This window comes from Schistocerca americana, chromosome 8, assembly GCF_021461395.2.
Source record: "Schistocerca americana isolate TAMUIC-IGC-003095 chromosome 8, iqSchAmer2.1, whole genome shotgun sequence".
Taxonomy (NCBI): Eukaryota; Metazoa; Arthropoda; class Insecta; order Orthoptera; family Acrididae; genus Schistocerca; species Schistocerca americana.
Genome location: NC_060126.1, coordinates 510,455,016 through 510,481,933, shown reverse-complemented (window position 1 = coordinate 510,481,933; position 26,918 = coordinate 510,455,016). Strand labels below are relative to the sequence as shown.

Genomic DNA, 26,918 nt, shown 5'->3' with positions numbered 1-26,918 from the left:
GCAAAGATAAATTTGCGATTTTAGAACGTAAAAATGTTGTAGACAAAAATGAAAGTGCAACTAAATTTCAGGCTGGCAACCATGTAAGAAGCGTAAGAACGGTAAGTATAAGATGATCGTAAGCGACAGCGATCGGAGATGACTGACGTTCGGTGTCAGTGAAAATCGCTTTCAGACACGACAGGAACTGTTTCTGCCATTGAATGTGCGTCCGTCTCAACCGGTTTCTGAGCCTTCTTTGTAAAGGGAACTATATGCGGTGTACATTTGGCATCGAGTACCTCACAAAAGGCTGTTGCTGGCTGTGATATCTGAGACTGTAGTCTTCGGTAGGCCTAACAACACAGAAACTGGATGCTGTCTGAATGGAAGCGCGTAGTGGGGACCGACGGGTCGCGATTTCTCTTCTTTTCAAACGATGCGAGCTCTGACCTGCTCACTGGCCCAATGGGGCACTCTGTGGAGGCTGTGGTACAGGCCAGAGGAGGCTCTGTCATGTGTCGCAGGTGTTTATCGTAACGCGAATTTGGCTCACTCTTTCAGGTTACTGCGGACATGAACCACGAGCTTTATTTCAGCACCAGCTGAGTACCTGGCGTTGCCTTGGTATGTATTTATTACATTAGCCGATCTTCTGATTCCACTTCTCTTTGTTCGTCTCCTCCGCCTGCTCTCTGTCCACCCTCTCCATCATCTCTCTCTGTCCATCTGATAGCCCCCCCCCCCTCTCTCTCTCTATTGCTCTGCTACTCCTCCCTCTCTCTGTCCATCTGCTACTCCCCCTCTCTCAGTCCATCTGCTACTCCCCCTCTCTCTGTCCATCTGGTTCTACCATCTCTGTCCACATCACTTCCCCACTACCTTTATTTTGGAAATTTGTGGTAAGGTCTTATGTGACCAACTGCTGAGGTCATCGGTCCCTAACCTTACGCACTACTTAATTTAACTTAAACTAACTTACGCTAAGGACAACATACACACCCATGCCCTAGGGAGGACTCGAACCTCCGACGAGGGAGCCACGCGGTATCTCTCCACCTGTGTGTCCATTTCCTCTTTCCTTTCTCCGTTTACTCCATTCTCCCCATCTCTCCGTCCATCTCCTCATCTGCCTCTCCCAGTCGATCTCCTCATCGCATCTCTCTCTGTCCATCTTCTCCTCTTTTCTTCCTCTGTCCATCTCCTCCTGTTTCCTGTTTGTATCCATTTCTCCCTCCCCTTCATTGTATCCATCTCCTCTTCACTAATACCTGCGTCCATATCCTCCTTCTGCCACTCTGACCACATCTTCATCCGCCCTTCTGCCCCACCTTATCGCCTCCGCATTAATAGGAGGCTGATGGTTCTTAACCCAAAAGTACTTGTTTCAAGATGCTAATATGTGTAGCTACCAAGTTTGGTTGAAACTCTTCCAGGGGTTTAGGAGGATGTTTCTACCATTGCTTTGCCAGAGTACGAACATTTACGCAAGTGCCACGTATATCCCACATATAAGTAACATATTCCACACAGATTTGTGCAGGTATTCACATGTATCTCTAGCGAATTAGGTCCTGCAGTTCCATTTTCACGCAGCTCTATCTCCATGACGTCATATCTCCTGGAGAATACGCCGTATAGTGGTATAATTTTGCAGGTACATTGAGTCAAGTATTTGAAAACAGTCTACGAAATGTATTACGAATAAAATTAGTAGCAAAGACGCGAGGAATTAAAACGTCATGCATAATGCGGCATTTTTTCACGCATCTCAGTGTTTATGACGTCATATCCCCTGAAGTATGTGTCTTACAGCGCTGTAATTTTCCAGTTGCATTCAGTGGTAATGCGAATACTGTATGGAAAATGTGTGATGAATACAGTTAATAATAAAGCAATAATAAATTAAAACGTCATGGCCAATGCGACAGTTTCACTACATGAGCAGCGAAAACGTATAAGCGATAAGTTTTCTTGTTTCATTATTTTCTGGGGTTAGCACCGAGGAAAGTTCTCTTACAGGTTTGAAATTATGTTTTAAGTTAGTTGCAAGTCACTAAGTACTCTGATTCTTAAATTCTGGATGAATTAAGCCTGCGAATCCTCGCGCCTTGAGCTGCACTAGTTTTCCGGCCCGCTACCTGCCCCTTGATAAGTACGTGTTTCATCCCCCCTCCCCCCCCCCCCCCCCCCACAGCAGTTCTCTCCAAACAGTAAGTGATATGTGTACCAAGTATGATTGAAATCGGTCCAGAGGTTTAGGAGGAGATGTGGAACATACACACATACTGTTTGACAAACACCCCCTCAATTCTTTCTTTCCTTTCTTTATTTCTTTTGCTTGTGCCTTCTTCCCGCAGTGACGCAGGGTCGGCATGGTTAATCGGATTTGGCAAGGTTAATTTAAGGGGTGGCCGGATGCCCTTCCTGCCGCCACCCCGTACCGCCCGGGATGGAATTAGTGCACCCCAACTGTCTGCATCTAGTGTAATCCATGGAATAGTGTGAATGTGTTCAGATGTCTACGAGCCGTGTAACTGAGGTGGGACGTGGGGACCAGCCTTGTATTAACCCAGGGGTGTGTGGAAAACCGCCTAAAAACCACATCCAGGCTGGCCGGCACTCCAGCCTCCGTCGTTAAACCGCCGGACGGATTCGATCGGGAGCCGGCGCGCCTACCCGAGTTCAGGAAGCAGCGCATTAGCACTCTCGGCTAACCTGGCGACAAACACCCTCTCAATGTTGCCAGTTAAATCATACGATTTTAATCACACACAGAATGTTCGGTAATATTGAAAAAGGGTGTGAAACGTAGTAGTCTACTTCTCCGCCATGTGGCACCTCTAAAGCGATCTACAAGGGAGCTGAGCGATTGTGCACTCTATTAAGTGATGTCTCCTGAGGACCCATGCTGTGCTTCAGGGTACAGGAATGAACATGATAGACGTAGCAGGAGATACCGTACACAGCTCCCGTGCAGACTGAAAGGAGTCTACAGCTACAGCTACGGACGGAGCCGCTGTGACTCACCGAGTATGTCTGACTGGGGCAGCCACTTGCCCGTCCTGACGTTGGGGGGCTGTCCGGGCAGCGAGTCGGCCTCCCACTTCCAGAGCACCCGCTGCCGGAGCCTGGAGAAGACGTCCACGAAGGCCTGCCGCTTCTCGGCCGGCCAGTGCTTGCTCTTCACGTTGGACCCCATGCTGAAGTAGATCACGCCGTCTGTCGCCTCGTCCAGAAACTTCTGCAAGTCCTGATAACCCACCAAAAAAAAGTCTTAAACACTCTCTCAAAGTCCTTGCGCTGCTCTTTTGTTACTTAATCTGGAAGTCACAAGTGAAGAGTGGTTTAAAATAATGGTGATTTTATCAAGGCTGACAGGTACTAAATCGTACAGAACCTCCAAGAAAATGATACATCTCTCTGGTTAGTAAGAGGACATCCTGGTGTAAAGGGCAATGGCCTAGTCGATAAGGTAGTTTTGGAGGTATCTGTTCTAAGCACATAGGCGCATATCAGTGATCCGTACTTGTTACCTAGTTAGTTACATGTTCCACAGACCATTTGAACAGTTCTTTTATCGAAATGATGTGAAACGAGTCAGTTTACAGGATATGTATATATGATTAGTGTCAACATTAATGAACACATTATTTTCAGTACTACTAAGGTTTTTTTTCTTTACTGGCTACCAGTCTTTAAGTAGAAATTCATCAGTGGAATAGAAGGAGTTGTCCAGGAGAAATGATTTTAAATTAGACTTAAAACTTGTTTCGCTACCTGCAACGCATTTTACGTTATTGAGCAAATAATTAAAAAATTTTGTTGGTGCACATTGAAGTCATTTCTGAACCGCTGACAGCTTCAACAGTGGCTACTAAAGGTCACTTTCTCTCTCTTGTTCTAAGTATGTACATCAATGTTCTTGTCAATTTGTCATTGGTTATTTCTACATCTACATCTACATCTACATTGATACTCCGCAAGCCACCCAACGGTGTGTGGCGGAGGGCACTTTACGTGCCACTGTCATTACCTCCCTTTCCTGTTCCAGTCGCGTATGGTTCGCGGGAAGAACGACTGTCTGAAAGCCTCCGTGCGCGCTCTAATCTCTCTAATTTTACATTCGTGATCTCCTCGGGAGGTATAAGTAGGGGGAAGCAATATATTCGATACCTCATCCAGAAACGCACCCTCTCGAAACCTGGCGAGCAAGTTACACCGCGATGCAGAGCGCCTCTCTTGCAGAGTCTGACACTTGAGTTTATTAAACATCTCCGTAACGCTATCACGGTTACCAAATAACCCGGTAACGAAACGCGCCGCTCTTCTTTGGATCTTCTCTATCTCTTCCGTCAACCCGACCTGGTACGAATCCCACAGCGATGAGCAATACTCAAGTATAGGTCGAACGAGTGTTTTGTAAGCCACCTCCTTTGTTGATGGACTACATTTTCTAAGCACTCTCCCAATGAATCTCAACCTGGTACCCGCCTTACCAACAATTAATTTTATATGATCATTCCGCTTCAAATCGTTCCGCACGCATACTCCCAGATATTTTACAGACGTAACTGCTACCAGTGTTTGTTCCGCTATCATATAATCATACTATAAAGGATCCTTCTTTCTATGTATTCGCAATACATTACATTTGTCTATGTTAAGGGTCAGCTGCCACTCCCTGCACCAAGTGCCTATCCGCTGCAGATCTTCCTGCATTTCGCTACAATTTTCTAATGCTGCAACTTCTCTGTATACTACAGCATCATCCGCGAAAAGCCGCATGGAACTTCCGACACTATCTACTAAGTCATTTACACTAGCGAATGTATCGTGTGGTACAAGATGGCGCAGTTAAAATACCTAGCTCCGTGAAAAGGTACCTACACGACGTCTGTGGGTGAACGCCTCGCATTATTCTTACTGCTAGCTTTTGTGCAATCAATACTTTCTTTCTAAGTGGTAAGTTGGCCCAAAAATTATTCCGTGCGGCATTACTGAGAGGAAACATGCAAAATATGTCGGTTGATACATTTGTCTCCAAGATCAGCGATTGTAAACAGAGCAAAAGTAGCTGAACTTGACTGTTTGTAAAACTTAGTAATATGCTTCTTGCAATTCAAGTTTTCGTCAATATGTACACCCAAAGCTACAGAGCATCTACCTTATTTACTGACTGCTGTTCATGTGCTACATCAATGGTTGGTATGGCTCGATTTGTTGTACAGAAATGAATGTAGTGTGTATATCAAAATTTATGAGAGCCCACTTTCAGTGAACCGCTTAATAATTCTTTGCGAACTCTTCTCTTGCTTTCTCCCTAATGGTATTAATTATAACACTAGTATCGCCCACAAAAAATACCAATTGTTCTTCTCGAATGTTAATTGGAAGGTCATTCACATATATAAGGAATAGGAGTGGACCCAAAACTGAACCTTGTGGGACTACTTTGTTATTGCCCTGATGTACACCAGAGAAGTCATTTAGGAATGGGCAAACTGCTTCGAAACCATGGTTCATGGAGGAAATAGTCTGCCAGATTCTGGCATAGGACACTGATCAACAGCGAATGAGCAACTCTTAGACACAGCAATGTGTTTTGATTGCAGTATGGCTCATTTACAATTATCGGCACAATACGTTTTATCACAGCTTGTTTTAGATTTTGACAGAGGAACAGTGCTGAAATTTATGAATGATTTGTCTTGGCCGATAACGTTGTGAATATTAACACTTTCCTTCGTTGCTGATGCTTTTAAGGGATGTACAGCTGCACCTGTAATCTGTCTGACATCCTGGAGTTCTCAGACTGAACTGTATTAATTATTATTTTATTTCACACTAAAAGTCGCTTGTCTCAATGTAAACTTTCAAAACTATCCTTTCTTCCGCGTTTTCTGGACTGTGAGCATATTTCAAAGATATTCTGTAGCAAGTGATCGATTACTTAGTATATTGTAATCTTTGACTCGCTGAGAAGGTATGTCTCTGCTTTGGCGAGTAGTAACAGGAGCCAATGGTAAGCCAGCATAGCCCCTTGCTCTCGTGTGTCCGTTTGAACCACACAAAGCTTGCTAATCTGTTCCTGTCTACGTTTCTGGGTCGTTAGTTAGTCAGTTGGTAGATCAAATTCACGATAAACTTTATTAGTGTAGCGTGTCAACAGAACAAACATCGAAAACTAGTATACAACACAATAAAAAAATATTTATATGGCTGCAAACTGGGCATTTCCACTGTTTTGAAAAATAACTTATCATATCTACACAAGAATTACTCAGGGATGGAAAAGAAGGTGTTAAGGAGAAAGCTCTTTAATCTACATTTTGAAACTTTTCTGCTATCTGCCAGACGTTCTGTTTCCATTAGTACACTGTCACAGAGTTTCGTAGCTGGATATTTCACCGACATCTGTGCCACCGTTAGATTCATTAAAGAAAAATGTAGATCATTTTCCCTTCTAGTGTTTCACTTGTCAATATCTCCGTTTTTCACAAATTTAGATGGATTTTTGTTAACAAATTTCGTAAATGATAAAATCTGCTGTGAAGCTGTGGATCATATTCCCAGCTGCTTAAAGAGATTTCTTTAAGTTGTATGTGTGTGAACTCCACACATGACTATTTACTTTCTTTTGTGCAATGAATGCATTTTGCTTATGCGAGGAGATACCCCACAATATTATGCCATAGGATATCAAAGAATGAAAATATGCGAAATATGAAAACTTCCTGACTTCTATATTCCCAAAGATGATAATCATTTACATGGCAAAAGTAACCGAACCTAAAAAATTGTTGTTACTACTGTAGGGTTTTTACACTTTAAGTTTCCATCAACATGCGCATCTAAGAACTTACTATTTACTACTCTATTATTTATTGTTGCTGTGCTAGGTAAATAGAAGGTGCTGTACTTTTGACAGTAAGAATCTGGGTAGTTGCGGTTTTTCAAAGTTTAAAGCTAGCCCATTTGTTCAAAACCATTCATTAACTTTCACAAAAACATCACTTACTATTTCATCTGTTGATGCTTCTTTACTCAACTTCACAATAATGGCTTTATCATCACTTAACAGAACTAATTCTGCCTCCTGATTTACATAAAATGGCAAATTTTTAACACCAAGCAAGTACAGTATAGGCCATGATGTAACCCTGTGGGATTCCCATTGTAATTTGTGATGTGCCGTCCCTCCTTGTATTACTCAAATAGCCTAAGGTAGCTTTGCGTATTCTGTTTCTGAAATAAGGTCTAAGCCAGACATTTACTAAAGTGTGTATCCCATAAAATGTTAACTTCTCTAAAAATTATTATGACCGACACAATCAGATGTCTTCGGTAAGTCACAAAGGATCTCATTTGGTGACGTTTTATCATTCAAAGGCTCTACTATGTGCTCAGTAAGTGTGTAAGTAGCTCACAAAGTAGAAGGATCCTTTTGAAATCCGAACTATGATTTGCTACGTGTCCCATTACTAAACAGTACAATACTTTCCGAAAAGTTTTTGGAAATCATGTAAGTGACCAAGAACGTTACATATTTTAGGCCCGCAACATTTTAGTGCCTCATTGGAGATCTTATCAAACCCACACGAACTCTTACTTTTTAGCGTCATGATGCTCTTCCTTATTTAAGATGGGGATGTGATATTGATTTTTAATTCAGTAAATGTCTTCTGTATTTTTTCTTTACTGTAGTGTTTTGCTTTCTCTTCTGAACAACTTGAAGCCAGTTTCTCACTTATTTTTAAAAAGTAATAATGAGTAAATGCCTATTACACTGAAATTCCTTATGCAATGCTCCCATCCTCTTTAACAGAAATAAAATCATCTTTTGTGGCTTCTTTTCCATCTCTCATTTAACAGTATTCCATAACGATTTTATTTTTGTATCTGATTTGCCAGTTTCTGACAAGATGTGAGTACTCAATCATTTTTCACATATTTTCTTAAAATTCCTGGGTCGTTTCTTATTCTGGCTATTTTGCGCACGTCGTATTTTTTATTGTGAAAAGATTCTGATATCTGCAGTGATCCGAGGTTACTTTAATGAGTTGCCATTACTACTTTTAATTATCTGCTTAGAAAAACCACTTTCAAAAATGTATTGAAACTCATTAACAAATACGTTGAATTTGGAGTAAGCATTCGATTCATTGTAAACTTCGACTGAGTCAACATTGTTTAAGATTTCTTTAAAATGTTCAAATGTTTTGGTGTTCATCAGCCTCGCTGTTTTCTTAGAGTGTTCCAAACTGTACGTGGACCTAAGTTGCGTAATGTAACTACCTGTGCACTACGATCTGACAACCTATTTACCACCATATACCTGTTTACCTTCTGTTTACAGGGAAATTTATGATTGGCACCAACTTGTAAGTGGCTAAAAGCACTTCTAGATTACTCTTCCTGTCAGTTTGCTTCAAGATTTTTACATTAAAAATTACCACAAATACAAACTCCCTTCCTTATGTCGGTCACAGAGCATAATAACTCATCAAAATGTTTCGTGACAGTTTCCCAGTTAGCAACTGAATACATGTATAATGTAACAACCGCATATATTACATTTCAAAAGAGTAACTCCCAAGCACATGCTTCTACGCCACATAACACTATTAAGGGGTAATTTTTTCAAAAGGGCTTGACTGGGCCAAATATTGAACTTCTGCATTGCAGTGACAGACAGTTTCGACACGCCCTGAGATTTAGCATGTGGCCAGCAGGTGCTAGTTGACCAACATGGTGCCACTCAGCTGAGGAGTGTTGAAATGGTTGCCCATCACACCAGGACCTTGTGATCAGTGAGTGGGTGTCTGTGTTCAGATATAGTACATCTTAAAAGTGTTCAACAAAGGTGCACAGGTGGCCCTAAGAATGTTGCCAAATTTGGGCACTTACAGGAACCCTTTCACATTTTACAATCAGATATGTGTCAATGTCGCACCTCCCCACGAGCAAGAAGGACAGTGCGAAACAGGAGCTCTGAAACTACATAAACACCCTTTTCTGGTTTCTGCCACGTTCAAACGTCATCAAATGGCTTTGAACAGTCCATAGTGGTTCCACTCAGTATACCAGAGCAAAAATTGTTGTTCAGGTATACTACATGTGTTTATGATACGTTCAGTGGGGTTGCAGGCCTTCAGTGTCCTTAGAGAAGGGTTGAATCGACTAGGGGATGTCATCAATGTCAAAGGTTGTGGAGAACATCGTCCTGTTGCTCATGACATTGCGGACTGTAGTTTTGGACCACAAAATGTGTGGGAATCAACCCTCCAGACATGTAGTGTCCAAGGGGTTGCCAGCCTTCAGGCGCTGGAGGCGTCATTGAGCTGGATAGGTGTCAAAGTCTCTGGCACCTACATTTTCAATGTGCCCAATAAAGATGCGAGGGTGGCACAGATGATGTTGCCGAAATGGGAGATATTAGCGCGACCTTTCGCCGTTTTATTCACACGCGTGAGAGTGTTGCACCTGTCCACGGTCACACCACAGGGCGGCTTGAAACAGGGGAAGTGAAAAAGCATAAACACCCTCCACTGGTTTCTGTCACGTTCAGATTTCGTCGAATTGTTTTGAACGGTCTCTAGTGGTTCCACACACTATACCGGAGCAAAAATTGCTGTCGCATTACACTCCACAGGTGTCAAATCACTCTCAGTGTGGTTGGAGCCCCACAATAGAGTAGGGTGGAAACGCCCAGGCGTGGCAGCAGCTTTGAACGTTGTCAAGTACGTCGCCTTGTGGCTCATTGCACTGCGAACTGTCGTTTTGGACTGCAAAATGTGTGGAAATCAACGCCCCAAGAGAAAGAGTGGTTTGACTCTCTACGCCCTCCCCTCCAGGCTTTTTTGTGTCGATTCTGAGGCGCGATGAGTCTGAAATGTTCTTCTCGGCCATCCATAAGAAAACGCATCTTTTCAAGGCTGGGTTCTGACCTCCATGGCAGAGGCAAAGGCGTCAGAAGAAGGGGTGGAATGGAGCAAGAGGAGTTGTGACACGTCCAAGATCGCGTTGGGCAAAGTGTTGGCGAAATGTGCTGCCAATACGACGCCATTAACCCACGCCACAGCTCACGTGACTTCTCAGCTCTGGGCTTTCCTCTTCCACGTGTCGACACCTAGCTGTCTGAAGCGCCACTGAGTGCTAGGGTGAAGTGTTGCAGGGCGCCATGCTTTTGTACCATAGTGGAAGAAGGTACCAAGCAACTTTGCGCTAAATTTCCAACTCATGCGTCGCAATGAAAAACAGTTATGGGTTATCGGAAAAGTGATACTTTTGTGCAGTGTATCTGCGATCATAAAATTCGCTTCAGTATTGACTTATACTATCAGTTCTTCCAGCCGCGCGAAGTAAGCATTAACTATTCTTGATAATGTTTTTTGAAGTATTATCAGATTGCGTTTTAAATCCCTTCTTGGGTTAAAACATCAAACAAAAATGGACACTTACACTGGGAATTGTTTTGATGACATACTTCCGTGTACTGAGAACGTGGCACAAAGGAGTAGTTAGAACATCGGATGTGACTGAGAACTCAACAAATTAACCTAAGAGAAGTTATTCTGCTCTGGGAACCTCTTTACAGATCGTGTCACTACTCTGACACCGTTTTGGATGAACTGGAACAATTCGGGTGACCTGTTTGGAAAATAATTTGAGGTTGTGTGTTTCGTCAAGGTTACTACTAAACTGTGGGGATACAATGTTCATAAGTGTGATTGGTTTCCCCCTTTTCTCTCTTTTTTTCTAACAATGATTATCTGACTTATTGTTTCTTACATAGGTAATTATTTCTTCATACAAACATGCTTTTGGACATGTAAGTGCAAGGGAAGCTACACTCCTGGAAATTGAAATAGGAACACCGTGAATTCATTTTCCCACGAAGGGGAAACTTTATTGACACATTCCTGGGGTCAGATACATCACATGATCACACTGACAGAACCACAGGCACATAGACACAGGCAACAGAGCATGCACAATGTCGGCACTAGTACAGTGTATATCCACCTTTCGCAGCAATGCAGGCTGCTATTCTCCCATGGAGACGATCGTAGAGATGCTGGATGTAGTCCTGTGGAACGGCTTGCCATGCCATTTCCACCTGGCGCCTCAGTTGGACCAGCGTTCGTGCTGCACGTGCAGACCGCGTGAGACGACGCTTCATCCAGTCCCAAACATGCTCAATGGGGGACAGATCCGGAGATCTTGCTGGCCAGGGTAGTCGACTTACACCTTCTAGAGCACGTTGGGTGGCACGGGATACACGCGGACGTGCATTGTCCTGTTGGAACAGCAAGTTCGCTTGCCGGTCTAGGAATGGTAGAACGATGGGTTCGATGACAGTTTGGATGTACCGTGCACTATTCAGTGTCCCCTCGACGATCACCTGTGGTGTACGGCCAGTGTAGGAGATCGCTCCCCACACCATGATGCCGGGTGTCGGCCCTGTGTGCCTCGGTCGTATGCAGTCCTGATTGTGGCGCTCACCTGCACGGCGCCAAACACCCATACGACCATCATTGGCACCAAGGCAGAAGCGACTCTCATCGCTGAAGACGACACGTCTCCATTCGTCCCTCCATTCACGCCTGTCGCGACACCACTGGAGGCGGGCTGCACGATGTTGGGGCGTGAGCGGAAGACGGCCTAACGGTGTGCGGGACCGTAGCCCAGCTTCATGGAGACGGTTGCGAATGGTCCACGCCGATACCCCAGGAGCAACAGTGTCCCTAATTTGCTGGGAAGTGGCGGTGCGGTCCCCTACGGCACTGCGTAGGATCCTACGGTCTTGGCGTGCATCCGTGCGTCGCTGCGGTCCGGTCCCAGGTCGACGGGCACGTGCACCTTCCGCCGACCACTGGCGACAACATCGATGAACTGTGGAGACCTCACGCCCCACGTGTTGAGCAATTCGGCGGTACGTCCACCCGGCCTCCCGCATGCCCACTATACGCCCTCGCTCAAAGTCCGTCAACTGCACATACGGTTCACGTCCACGCTGTCGCGGCATGCTACCAGTGTTAAAGACTGCGATGGAGCTCCGTATGCCACGGCAAACTGGCTGACACTGACGGCGGCGGTGCACAAATGCTGCGCAGCTAGCGCCATTCGACGGCCAACACCGCGGTTCCTGGTGTGTCCGCTGTGCCGTGCGTGTGATCATTGCTTGTACAGCCCTCTCGCAGTGTCCGGAGCAAGTATGGTGGGTCTGACACACCGGTGTCAATGTGTTCTTTTTTCCATTTCCAGGAGTGTATGAGGACAAATCAGAAACTATTTGCCCCTATTTTTTACTAGCTGAAATATGGTGCATACAAGTAATTTCAAATATATGTACTATTGTACGGACGTTACACTTTTTTTCCACTTTGGTTCAGATTCTGAGATGCCGCTCCGGTAGCATTCGTCCAGCTGTCTGTGGAACTGCAGTCGGACTACTTACTGTATTGGCCTCATCGTTTCAAGTTAATCACTTTTCTGCCAGGAAATTATTTTCTTCAGCGCAATGAAAACATGGAAACTGTCTTGAGGTCCGCACGCAGATCGACTTCCGTCGTTGCATCCACTGCGAAATGTTGCCGGCATTCAGCGAAGTATGTGGGTTCCCCGAATGCTCATTGTAATGTAGTCTTCAGGGCCTCTTGTGATTTCGCAACACATCCACCTCACAACTCTCACAGCGAGAGACTTCTCCTCCTAGGTTGACTGCATTTCTCTGTAGACTTCGATAATGTCGATGGGCGTCCGTCCGTTGCACCTCAGAAAACGAATTACACTGCGTTGTTCGTACGCCGTTGACATGTGGAGCACAACCGCCATCTTCAACAGCCGACGCCAGCGCCGTGCTACGGAACTGCCGGCAGGTCCTAGAAAGGTCCGAGGTAATGAGTGGATGTGCTGACTTTACATTTACAGCCGTAATTTGGCTAAAATGTAGGGCGAAGACTTTCTGATTCTCTTTCATATGCATGTACATTCGTGTGTGTGTGTGTGTGTGTGTGTGTGTGTGTGTGTGTGTGTGTGTGTGCGTGCGCGGGCGTGTGTGTCTGTCACGGTTTTAAGCTAACTTCTTTTGTTTCTTTCACTAAATTTCGTCATTTGCACAACATAGCGTTGGGTGTCCCAAAACAAAAAACTGTATCGAATATCAGCAGGCTTCAAACAATGGTTCCAGAAGTGGTCAACTGATTGGAAATTGCTTACAAAAGCTGGTCAGGTGCGAGTAGGGCTCACACATCGAGAGTTCCGTGCAAACGTAATTATGTGTATAAAAGGTGTTTCCGTAAGACCGTGCAAAAATGTAACAGGACGTAGAAACGCTCCACTGAACATTTTGATGTAGTGAACCAGGGGTTGGAGAAGCCAGCTTAAGGAGATATGGAACTTCTCTACCGCTTTGTCTAGCATTACTATTACAATGATATGAACACCCTTAGCTGCTTACAGGCGTTGACTTACGTCAACGGGGACAGATGAAAATGTGTGCCCCGACCGGGGCCATGTAAGGAGGAGATCCCGGGTTCGTGTCCCGGTCGGGGCACACATTTTCATCTGTCCCCGTTGACGTAAGTCAACGCCTGTAAGCAGCTAAGGGTGTTCATATCATTGTAATTTCATTCTAACGAGCTACTTGGTCGCCGATGGTATCTGTTCCTTCGGACATATCCGAAAGAACAGATACCATCTTAGTAAATGTAGGATTACTCTTTTTCAGCTTATTTACAAATAACATGCGCACAAGTTTGCACGTACTGTGATGTTCACTGACATGTTTATTCTTTATTTCCTGCAAGGAAACGAGGAGGACGGTCGTGATTGCCATGAAGTATTTCCTGGTCGCTGGTTTGAAAGGGGAGAACCTATTTCACGGCCTGCGACGTCACACTGTGACGCTACAACGCAGTCCTTGCTATGAATATTTTCGCTTAACACATGAAACTGTTTCTATACGAGTTATTGTCTAGTGTACGTATGTATTGTAAATACTATGTTTAAATTATGTAATATTTAACACTGGCAAGTCAGGGCATCTTTAGTCAACGTTGAAGTCACAGAGATTGTTTTGTCGCGCCTACTGGCAAGTCAGGGCATCTTTAGTTAACGTTGAAGTCAGAGAGATTGTTTTGTCGTGCCAGCGGGTAGTAGTGGCAGTGACGCCGTGCTCGGAGTAAGACGTACAGTCGAGTGCTGCTAGTCCTAGCTGTGTTACATCTAACGGCTAGTGTGTGGATCTAAGTACGAGGGGAAAGTAATGGTCGGTATACCTGGAAACATGGCCGTGCTAGTTATTATGGATTAATGGGCGTAGTGCTGAAGAAACGAGGACTTAAATGTGAAGCGCACTGTAGGCCCAAGTCGCAACAGTAAAAGCCCGCTGCCACATTGTGTCGCCGCCGTGGACTTCCGTCGATCCACCGACAATGAGGGAAGTAAGATCTACGTAATTTTCGTAGGATAAAATTGTAGAAGGCTTGCCAGTGACTGTGCTTTTCTCTGAAGTTGAACAATTAATAACAAGCACTTTATAATCGAAGTGTTGCAGTTACATTCCACCCGACAACAACACCAAGTAGGTTCCTTCCGATCCTTACCTTATTGAACCGAGTGTGTCACGCCATTATCAAGAGAAAATATGTTAATTATCAAATTATTTGCGTAGGCGGTGAAGAGTAAATTTCAGACTGTCTTGAACGATTGGTTATCGTAGTTAATTGTTGCACTTAATAAGCTTACGCCAACCGTAGTAACTTAATAATAGACTGAAATAATAAATTTGATTATTAAGATTTATTTCAATGAATATGCAGCTGAAGTTAGTTCAAGGATATTTCATGAAACTACAGGGTCCGGCATAAAAAACTCCCCGATTACAAAGTAGCGTGCAGCGGACAGTAGAAGGAGCAGAGTGGTGGGGGGCGCGTCGTTAAGTAGCTGCCAACGCGCCGTTTTCAGTGTACGCCATGGCGTGGTCTGGTGAACATCGTGCCTTCGTAGTGGAAGATTTTATTCAAAATGGCGAATCGCCTATTAATACTCAACGTGCTTTTCGCGTTCGCTTTGCGCTCGGACGACGGGACCCTGTTCCCGATAAGAAAACAATTTATTCTTGGGTTGCTAACTTTCGTGAGACAGGTTCCGCATTAAAAAGGAAACCACCTGGACGACCACGGACTGCAACAGGCCCCGGAAATGTTGATGCAGTTAGAGCTTCAGTTCAACAATCTCCTCGACAATCCGCTAAAAAGCATGCGGCAGCATTACGGATATCTGATCGAAGTGTGAGAAGAATCTTGCATCGAGATCTTAAAATGCATCCTTACAAAATTGTAACTACGCAGGAACTGAGTGAATGAGACTGTGGTGTCCGTGTAAGTTTGTACCAAGACCTTCTTCGGAACATTCGTCCCAACGATATTGTGATTTTTTCTGATGAAGCACACTTTCACCTTGCCGGAACAGTGAACAGCCAAAATTGCAGGTACTGGTGTGAACACAATCCCCAAGAACTTCATCAACGACCACTTCATAGCCCTAAAGTAACAGTATGGTGTGCTGTTTACAATTCCGGAGTGATCGGTCCTTACTTTTTCGAAGAAAATGACAGGAATTTAACCGTCAACAGTGAACGCTATTGTGCCATGCTCCGCGACTTTCTCCAACCGCAACTAAGGGAGCTTTTTGGTGAAATAGAGAACGTGTGGTTCCAGCAAGATGGTGCTACTGCCCACACAGCGCGGCAGTCACTGGCATTGGTGAAGGAAATGTTTCCTGGACATGTGATCTCGTTGCGTGGAGACATTGGCTGGCCCCCACGATCGCCGGACTTAACGCCCTGTGATTTCTTTCTTTGGGGCTATTTAAAAGCAAAAGTTTATGAACAACGTCCACAATCTTTACGAGCCCTGAAAGAAGCAATTACACAAGAGGTTGAAGCTATTCCACCTGAAATGACTCAAAGAGTAATGAATAACTTCAGGGAAAGACTCAAACAATGTGTCGACAGTGCAGGAAGCCATTTAAGGGATGTTTTATTTAAAAAGTAAGACCATAAGAGTATTTTCTAAAATGGCATAATATGTACTTTTATTTAGTTTAAATAAAATTGTTCTACCTTATTTGGTTTTGTTTTTATTAGCTTTCCTTAAAGGGGAGGTTTTTCTGCCGGACCTTGTATAAAGCTTATTCCACCTGACAATCGCCCAATTAATGAATTATTATCATTCAGAACATAGTTAATCAATTATTGGCAATATATTTCATTATCAGTAGATTAAACTGTGCAAAGTACGTAATTTTAAAGACAGAATGACAGTCCATTATTCAAAATCTCGATAGATAACTATCTGTGTTGACAGCATTGCACTTAGCTGACGAATTATGAACAAAATAATTATCAAAATACTTATTGAAAGTTAACCATTAATGTTTAAGTGTAGTTAGATCGTTATGACATTGTTTTATACGACTACTGAGCCTGACACAGCGCTTACGTAAAAGTTCCCGTTCCACCAGCTGCGCTACAAACAGGTAAACTTTATTTTTTACACAATTATTCACGTACTTAACAGTACTGTCGCTCATCAGTTGAGCTGGCGACCGATTTTTTAATTGCTTTTACAACTTAATCATTTCTTTCGGCAAAATTTCCACTGGCAAAATTTATTTCCAAATTATTTCCATTATTTCATTTACCGATCGTTATTGAATGAAATTACTCATTCAATAACGATCAAGTTATAACGTCTCCTGTTTCCCGCGGCATAATCATTATTTACTTCGGATTCGGATGCCTTATCCCGACACGGGTCAACATTCATAATTCATGGTCATTGTTAACTTGTAATTTCGCAAATCCCGGGAAGCAGGGGGGAGTTATAACTTGACCTGAACCCCCTTGATTATTTCCTATGGGGATATCTAAAGCATTTGTGTATGAGACCCCAGTGGATACGAAGATGGAATTAGTTGCCAGAAGTGTAGCTGCCTGTGGTGTGATTAGAAAGACACCAGGGATACTTGTCAGCATGCTTTAGAATCTTGATTACCGATGTCATGCTTGCATTCAGGTTGATGGCCGTTAGTTTCAGCACATTTTTTAAGATACAGTATTGTGTCTACGAAGGTATTTGCAAGTTAAATGTAACTAATGTAAATAAAAATGGACGCAGTAAAGTCATTTTATTCCTATTATCTCCTTAAGCTGCCTTCTCCGATCTAGCTCAGTTTGTTCAGTGGAGCATCACCTATGTCCTGCTCATCTATATCTACATCTACGTAATTACTCTACTATTCACAATAAAGGGCCTGTTAAATTTTTGCACGGTCTTACGAAAACAACCTGTATAGACAGTTTGTCCATTCTGGGAATGACAAGAATTTCTTTTTCGTGTAACAAAATTACAGATTACCAAGTTACGCCTTTTCCCTTTATTCTTACAGTGAAATCTTGCTTCTTGCCAAATTTCATGATTCTATACCAAAGGGGAAATGTCATGTAGATATCGATGATGAGTATACGAGTGACAGAATATGTGACGCAAATATCCATATCAGTCGACTGCACTGACTTAAAAGCTTACATTTACTGCTCTGCCAAGAGACCATTGAAGTAAGTATATGACATAAATTTTAACTTGATACGTTTACCGTTCCTTACAACAAGGGGTCTTAACAGGCACACATTTGACCTTAGTATGTGACGTAAGTTTCAGCTTGATACGCCTACGTGTTCCTGAGAGAAAGGGTTTTCAACAGCCGGACAGAGGGACGGTCAGCGGGACGGACAACAAGGTGTCCTTTTAAGGGTTCCATTTTGTACGGAAACCTAAAAGTTAAATAAACTTACTGGCGTCACAGAAATTCCTTTTTTCCTTTGTATGTTCGCCCTATAGTGTATAGATTGGTTAGTACTGCTTAAAGTGGCGATAGCCCATTCGAAAGAAAATTGATGTTGCTGTTTATCAAAATCTTATGTTGAAGCACTCCAAGCAGCTTTTTAAACAGGGTGGTTTCTTGGTGGCGTTGCAAACTTTCAGAGATGATGGAGAAGGATGTACACGGTGTTTTTGTAAGAGCGTTCAGAAATTCAACAGGGCATAGAGCATGGTCCAGTGAACAATTTGAGTTAGGGAACTGGGATCGGAGAAGCAAGCTTAAGGAGATAATGGGAATAAAATCACATTACTGTGTACTATTTTATTTACGTTAGTTACATTTAACTGCAAATACCAACACCGACACAATGAATGGACAACTTGTACTGTATCTTACACAATGTGCTGAAACTGACCTCAGTGCAAGCATGACATCGGCGAACAAGATTCCGACTCACCTTGAAAAATATTGCTGACATGTTTCGAATCACATCACAGGCAGCTACAATTCTGGTAACTAAATCCACCGCCGTATCCGTTGGGGTCTCATATACAAGTGGCTTTAGATATCTGCATAGGAAATAATCAAGGTGATTCAGGTCAGCCGACTTCGCAGGCCGTGGAATAGGACCTCCCCTAATAGGCTAATCCCGCGCGGCTCTGGTCGATCAATCGATTGTTGGAGCAACCACTGACACAGCGCTACACTTGGTACAAAGACAATCGCAAGCACTGCATGGACTTGTTGTGGGGGATGCGGGTGTAACTGTCGTTCCCGCCGCCCATTTCACGTCCAATACGAGTACTTGTAGTGGGGTCCGCTGCAAAACGTTCCAGCACCTCCTCTTCGGAGTCGGATGTGTGAGTGGTCCTTATGTTGCCAGGTCCCTCGTCTCTTCCTTCCAATGAACCAGTCCCCCGCATTTGTAGATAGAGAGAAATAAACACTCGTCGTAACTGATGATGCGTGTCAGAAAATCGTTCCCTGTACAAGTGTACAGCATTTCAGCAGCGAGTACTTCCCCACACACAAGGTGCATGTCAGTGAGTTCTGCGAAACTCGAAATGTTCTGCTCTATCGTATTACAGTGTCCGTTTCTGAACAGAACTGGGTAATGAATGGGTCTGTCGTTGGTTCGTAGCGCGTTCTGTCACGGGACAATATAAATACGATACAACAGAGTCACCTTATGGACAAGTAATGTAAACAAAACCTGCATCATGACTTCCTGGTAATCAGGCTCGTCCTCCTTGTTTCCTTGCAGGAAATAAGCAATGTACGTGTAAATAAACAGCACAGTACGTGTAAACTTGTACGCATGTTAGTTGTAAATAAGCTTCAAAATAGTAATGTTACACAAAGCGGTAGACAAGTTTACTTCCATATCTTCTTAAGCTAACTTTCCCGACCCCAGGTTCCCTACCTCAAATTCTTCGATGGAGCATTCTCTACGTCCGACAGTGTAACACGTATACCGGCTTTGTTTTTGCGAAGACCCCGGTTCCTGGAACATATTCCACTTGTTATCCGTTAGCGGATGTGATTCCAACATGATGTAGCCCCACCTCACTTTGGACTGAGGGAGCGTGCACACCTATATCAGACATTCCCAGAACAGTGAATAGGCAGAGGAGATTCTTTTCCGTGGCCAGCACGTTCACTTGTTCTCGTCCCACTCGATTCCTTCTTGTGTGGCCAGGTGAAGCGTCTTGTGTACGAGAAGGCTGTCGACACTGAAGATGACCGCCTCGCGAGAATTCTCGCTGCCTGCGACACTGCTCAAACTACACGGGCGACGACAGAACGTGTACAACAGAGATTTGTGCGACGGTGCCGTGCCTCTGTTGTCGTGCAGTGGCGCCATTTTTAACAACTGTTGTAAATGTAGCAGTTTGTGAACCTTGTGCAGGTAAATGGAATTCATTATAACGCTGCTGTAGGCTTTTGGTCTCTCTGACGCCAACTTATGGGTGCCGTTGCTAGTCCATGATCAAGGGAAATTATCTGTGGGTTGATGGTGTTAGGACAGCAACCAGCCACAAATTTACTTTCAGTTCCTTTATTCAAAGGGTACCGTTACCGGTTTCGAATCGTTGTGATTCATCCTCAGACGGTTTACATGCTTTCTTTATGACATGTAGTGTGTTTTTTGCAGATTAATTGTCCTAAAATATAAATAATACATAATTATAAACACGCCACACGCAGATGGTTGCGTTACAGATTTTCGTTGCATGTGACTTACGTGAAACGTCGGTTTCGAGTGTTTGTTTTCATAAAATTCGTCCAACAGATGCAAATGCATTCCTACTGCATTCTTATTGCTGCACACTTAAATTGTTCTCACTGAACACTTAAGAGTTGTAGCTGAGCCGATTTGTACCACGCACCACATGTTTTGATACACACAAAGAGCTTACAAACATATGTGTACCACAGATACTATGATATATCGTAACATATATATATAACTGTACAGGTAAAATAGTATATTATTTAATTACATTTAGCATCATGAGAATTATAGTAACATATATAAAAACTTTGTAATTAATTTAGCAATTTCAACTCAAAGATTCAATGTCTCTGTACTAGTGTAAAAGGCATTACATTTGTGTAAACGAATATATGATCCTTTCCAAACATAGGACATCATCGTCAAATGTTACGATATATCATAGTATCTGTGATACACATATGTTTTATGAAAACAAACACTCGAAACCGACGTTTCACGTAAGTCACATGCAACGAAAATCTGTAACGCAACCATCTGTGTGTGGCGTGTTTATAATTACGTATTATTTATATTTTAGGACAATTAATCTGTAAAAAACACACCACATGTCATAAAGAAAGCATGTAAACCGTCTGAGGATGAATCACAACGATTCGAAACCGGTAACGGTACCCTTTGAATAAAGGAACTGAAAGTAAATTTGTGGCTGGTTGCTGTCCTAACACCATCAACATTTGTCTTCAAACAACAGCCACGGTCTCCATCATGTCACCATATGACAAAATTGCATTATCTGTGGGTATTGAGGAGTATTCAGCAGGAAGCCTGTACGTCGTGACCGGGATTCGGAAGTTGGGGTCCTTAGTTCGAGCGCTGAGCAAGGCTAACACGGAACTTGAGAAGATTCTCGCTGATTCCTTTCGACTTGGTCGTTTCCGGACCGCGGTCCCTTACCACAGATTGATACAGGTACCTATCTCCTCATCCTAGAAAGTTTGTCACGGCATCCTGAAATCACCCTGTATACACAGTAATGTTATTGTTTTGTGTGGCTCTTTAAAAAAACATGCAGACCTGCAAGTTAGCTTTAGCCTTCGAATTTTTCTTATCTTCCAAAAACTTCATTCTGTCACTATGGGTCTCTTGTCGTTCCAGTATGCACGCGTTTTTTAATTTCAGACTCCTTTCTGTCAGTTGTTTCGACGCGACCTTAGGAGTGTCCAGTTTCTGTCTGTACTGCGTCTGTGCAGTGGCCACTTAGCCAGAGGTGATTCTGAGTTACCTTCGGGAGACGCGTGCCAATCGCTCTTTGTTTTCAGTCTCATTTATGAGGTGGATTTGTGGATTTTCTTGGTAAGTCGTAAGTTATGCTGTATTCCCACAAAATCTCAGACGTCTTTTCTGTGCTGCGAAACTAAGTCATTTCTTCAGAGAGTCCAATTTTTTCGAAATTTTGAGCAGCCAGACACAGACAACAGTTTCGGCCAATTTAATTCAGGCAATGTAGTTCGTTCCATTTCCACGATGACACTATGTTGATGGTTGGTGATAATGTCACAGAAGGGTAGAGGGTTTGTGGGAGACGGACTATCTGGTAATGGCGTAGCTTTTACAGCCATGTATTTTAACAAATTGTTTTACAGTACACAGTTGAGTAATACATTTTCAAGGTATTACTTCATCAGCGTTACCAACGATGCTACACCGCTGTAGTCATTTTCGTCTGAACATTCCTCATCGAAGCCGATCAAGAAATATAGATGAAAGAGGACATTGTTCAATCTAGATCAGTTTCTTATACTAATCCGACGGATGCTGAGAATACATGAGGACAGTACATATGTTTGCGGATCGGGTCCGCCTTTAACAAAACATAATTTTCTTTTTTTATCCCAGATATGTTTCACTGCAGTTGCAGCATCATAAGTGGGCCTTTATTTTATGGCTGTTAAACACAGAACATGTTCTTTACTGTTTGTACACATGTAAATATTAGTTCTTAAAATCGTAATTACAAATTTTTTTAAGAACACTTGAAATTATGTATTCATAATGGTGCGGTTTTCCTGAGTTATAATTTTTTTATAGTGCCTATTTTCTTTCACAGTTTATCATCTGCAACCGTATATAACTTAATGTAGACAAACTATTTAAGTAAATATTACCATTTGAAAACTCTTATGGCTATGCCTGAAGTTAATTAATTCTATGTGTGAGGTTGTGTGATGGGTTGTGTGCGTGCGTGTGTGTGTGTGTGTGTGTGTGTGTGTGTGTGTGTACATTACGCTTCACTTACGTCTCCTTTTTTCCTCATCTTCTTCACTGTGGACTATATATTGAGCTGTCACTGACACTGTTCCACTGTCTGCCATGTTTGTTTTTACACCTTCAACTGTTCCACTGTCCGCCATGTTTGTTTTTACACCTTCAACTGTTCCACTGTCCGCCATGTTTGTTTTTACAGCTGGTAAACAGTGAAACAGTGACAGTGACAGCTCATTATACAGAATTTCACAGTGAAGAAAGTGAAGAAGATGAGGTAAAAGGAAAACGTCAGTGAAACGTAATGCAAAGACACACACACATAGCACATTGAATTAATTAACTTCAGGCATAGCCATAAGCGTTTCCAAATCGTAATTTTTGCTTAAATAATTTGTCTACATTAAGTTGTATTTGGTTGCAGATGATAAACCGTGAAAGAAAATAGGCACTATAAAAAAAATAATACCTGAGGAAACCTGCACCATGTGGTAAACAGTGTGAACACATAATTTTATGTGTTATTCAAAAATTTGTAATTAATATTTTGAAAACTAATAGACTACTGGCCATTAAAATTGCTACACCACGAAGATGACGTGCTACAGACGCGAAATTAAACCGACAGCAAGAAGATGCTGTGATATGCAAATGATTAGCTTTTCAGAGCATTCACACAAGGTTGGCGCCGGTGGCGACACCTACAACGTGCTGACATGAGGAAAGTTTCCAATCGACTTCTCATACACAAACAGCAGTTGACCGGCGTTGCCTGGTTAAACGTTGTTGTGATGCCTCGTGTAAGGAGGAGAAATGCGTACCATCACGTTTCCGACTTTGATAAAGGTCGGATTGTAGCCTATCGCGAGTGCGGTTTATCGTATCGCGACATTGCTGCTCGCATTGGTCAAGATCCAATGACTGTTATCAGAATATGGAATACGTGGCTTCAGGAGGGTAATACGGAACGCCGTGCTGGATCCCAACGGCCTCGTATCACTAGCAGTCGAGACGACAGGCATCTTATCCGCATGGCTGTAACGGATCGTGCAGCCGCGTCTCGATCCCTGAGTCAACAGATGGGGACGTTTGGAAGACAACAACCATCTACACGAACAGTTCGACGACGTTTGCAGCAGCACGGACTACCAGCTCGGAGACCATGACTGCGGTTACCCTTGACGCTGCATCACAGACAGGTGCGTCTGCGATGGTGTACTCGACGACGAACCTGGGTGTACGAATGGCAAAACGTCATTTTTTCGGTTGAATCCAGGTTCTGTTTACAGAATCATGATGGTCGCGTCAGTGTTTGGCGACATCGCGGTGAACGCACATTGGAAGCGTGTATTCGTCAGCGCCATACTGGCGTATCACCTGGCGTGATGGTATGGGGTGCCATTGGTTACACGTCTCGGTCACCTCTTGTTCGTATTGACGGCACTTTGAACAGTGGACGTTAAATTTCCGATGTGTTACGACCCGTGGCTTTCCCTTCATTGGATCCCTGTGAAACCCTACATTTCAGCAGGATAATGCACGACCGCATGTTGCAGGTCCTCTACGGGCCTTTCTGGATAGAGAAAATGTTCGACTGCTGCCCTGGCCAGCACATTCTTTAGATCTCTCACCAACTGAAAACGTCTGGTCAATGGTGGCCGAGCAACAGGCTCGTCACAATACGCCAGTCACTACGCTTGATGAACTGTGGTATCGTCTTGAAGCTGCATGGGCAGCTGTACCTGTACACGCCATCCAAGCTCTGTTTGACTCAATGCCCAGGCGTATCAAGGCCGTTATTACGGCCAGAGGTGGTTGTTCTGGGTACTGATTTCTCAGGATCTCTGCACCCAAATTGCGTGAAAATGTAATCACATGTCAGTTCTAGTATAATACATTTGTCCAATGAATACCCGTTTATCATCTCCATTTCTTCTTGGTGTAGTAATTTTAATGGCCAGTAGTGTATTTACATGTGTACAAATAGTGAAGAACAGTCTTTATGTTTAACAGCCGTAAAAGAAAAGCCCACTAATGATGCTGCAACTGCAGTGAATCTTGTCTGGGATAAAAAACAAAATTGTGTTTTGCTGAAGGTGGACCCCACCCAAAAATTTACGTATTATTGAAGGAAACATGGAAAAAAGCGCTTCAGCCTTGAGTACTCGGGGACAGCCGGTTTGCTTACCTGTGGCAGCTTCTTGGGTTCCCTGACGTGCAGACCGCCGACTTCCTTCATGGCGGGCACTAGGGGCCTCGGACACCCGTGTGAGAAGTGGTAGTTGACCAGCAGCAGCGACGTACGCTTCTCGAGCTCCGACAGGCTGGGCAGCGTGCTGTCGTTCATGTGGGTCCGGAAGAGGGCGTCCACTTTCGGCATGTAGTAGAGGTTGCGAATCAAATTGAAGGTCAGCGAGTAAACTGTGTTGTCCACCCGCTCGAGAAAATTCATGGGCGTGCTGTAGCCGAGGATCGGGGAAGGCACGTACGCGTACGGCATGGGGTTCCCCACCATGTGGGCCATCCAGTCGAGCCCCACGAAGGTGCAGATGGCCACGACGGGCGCCCTGAACAAGTGCGCGTAGCCCACGAGGCACTCCGACATCACCACCTCGAGCACAACCACGTCGAACTTCTTCCCGGATCTGTACAGCCGCTGCACGTTCTCGTCCTTCAGGAACAGGTCGCAGAAAGCCTGCCCGTACGTTGTGGCCTCTATCATTTCTACGAACTTGTTGCTGGTGCTCATCTCGAAGAAGTCTATCTCCTCTGAAAAAGAAAGAGAGAGCAAGGAGTGAGTGGACAAGTGTGGGTACTAGTGGGTCCTTAACAGTACAGGGTGCTGGAAAAACGTATCGAGTATTTTCAAAAATGGTCCAAATGGCTCTGAGCACTATGGGACTTAACTTCTGAGGTCATCAGTCCCCTAGAACTTAGAACTACTTAAACCTAACTAACCTAAGGACATTACACACATCCGTGCCCGAGGCAGGATTCGAACCTGCGACGGTAGCAGTCGCGCGGTTCCAGACTGTAGCGCCTAGAACTTCACGACCACTCCGGCCGGATCGAGTATTTTGAGACATGGCAATGATCATCGAAACATGTACTCGTATCTTGTAATAAGAGTACTGGTCTACAAGACCGGAAGTGCGTCTTTTCGACGATGGCATGTCACAGACAGGTTAGACGTATTTTAACATGCATTTGACAATAGCTATAAAGCCGAAATCATGACTGTGTAGAATACACGAACAATTAACAGTGAAATGGCGGAAATTTCTTTCGAAAAAAAAAGTCCAGTAAACATACAGTAATTGATCAAAAGTATCCAGACGTTAGCGGACGTTAATAGTGGCTGTGTTGACCCTTCGCCTTTACAATGACTTGTACACTACTCGGAATACTTTTAATGAGATGTCTGAATGTCCGTGAAGGAAGAGTCGAAACCAGGGGGCCTATTCTGTTCGGCAGACTTTTCCAGCGTCTAACGGACACAGGCACCCTTGCACCTCGGATAACTTAATCGAGAGGCCCCCGCAACATAAAATCAATAAACAAGAGCCGGCCGAAGTGGCCGAGCGGTTCCAGGCGCATCAGTTTGGATCCGCTCGACCGCTACGGTCGCAGGTTCGAATCCTGCCTCGGGCATGGATGTGTGTGACGTCCTTAGGTTAGTTAGGTTTAAATAGTTCTAAGTCTAGGGGACTGATGACCACAGATGTTAAGTCCCATAGTGCTCAGAGCCATTTGAACCACTTCGGCCGGCAATTTCACAAACCTGCTCCAACTTCCAAACAGACGGAGACCAGACTGTAGTTTGCTGAAACACATGCCGTGGACTTCAAAATGAGATAAAATGGTCTTCAGGCACGAGTAAAAGTTTAATTTACATGAGCCCGATGGAATCCAGTATTAATGGAACGATCTGAGAACGGAGCATCAGATAAGAATGAGCAGAAAATTTGGAGATGGAACTGTTACGATTTAGGCAGCCTTCTGCTCTAAAGCTAAGCGACGCACTGCTTGTCTGAACACTAGAATGAACTGTAACACGTACGCTGAGATGCTAGACACATAACTGATTAGAATGAAAGAGGACCTAGGGGACGAAGGTCTAACGTGCAACAGGATAATGAATGCATGGATGTTTCTTCTACAGCCAAAAACTTGTTCGAGATAAAGATACATCTACATCTACATCTACATTGATACTCCGCAAGCCACCCAACGGTGTGTGGCGGAGGGCACTTTACGTGCCACTGTCATTACCTCCCTTTCCTGTTCCAGTCGCGTAAGGTTCGCGGGAAGAACGACTGTCTGAAAGCCTCCGTGCGCGCTCTAATCTCTCTAATTTTACATTCGTGATCTCCTCGGGAAGTATAAGTAGGGGGAAGCAATATATTCGATACCTCATCCAGAAACGCACCCTCTCGAAACCTGGCGAGCAAGCTACACCGCGATGCAGAGCGCCTCTCTTGCAGAGTCTGCCACTTGAGTTTACTAAACATCTCCGTAACGCTATCACGGTTACCAAATAACC

General features: G+C 43.9%; 1 protein-coding gene across 1 annotated transcript in view; it reads right to left on the bottom strand.

The window, feature by feature from the left end:
- Window positions 1-26,918, bottom strand: part of LOC124544925 (UDP-glycosyltransferase UGT5-like) — a 67,599-nt gene that overhangs the window by 11,088 nt on the left and 29,593 nt on the right. The window contains exons 3-4 of the mRNA XM_047123669.1: window positions 24,564-25,144; window positions 3,010-3,232 (exon numbers count right to left, since the gene is read on the bottom strand). Coding sequence (XP_046979625.1) covers window positions 3,010-3,232; window positions 24,564-25,144 — 804 coding nt within the window. The remainder of the gene's footprint in view (window positions 1-3,009; window positions 3,233-24,563; window positions 25,145-26,918) is intronic.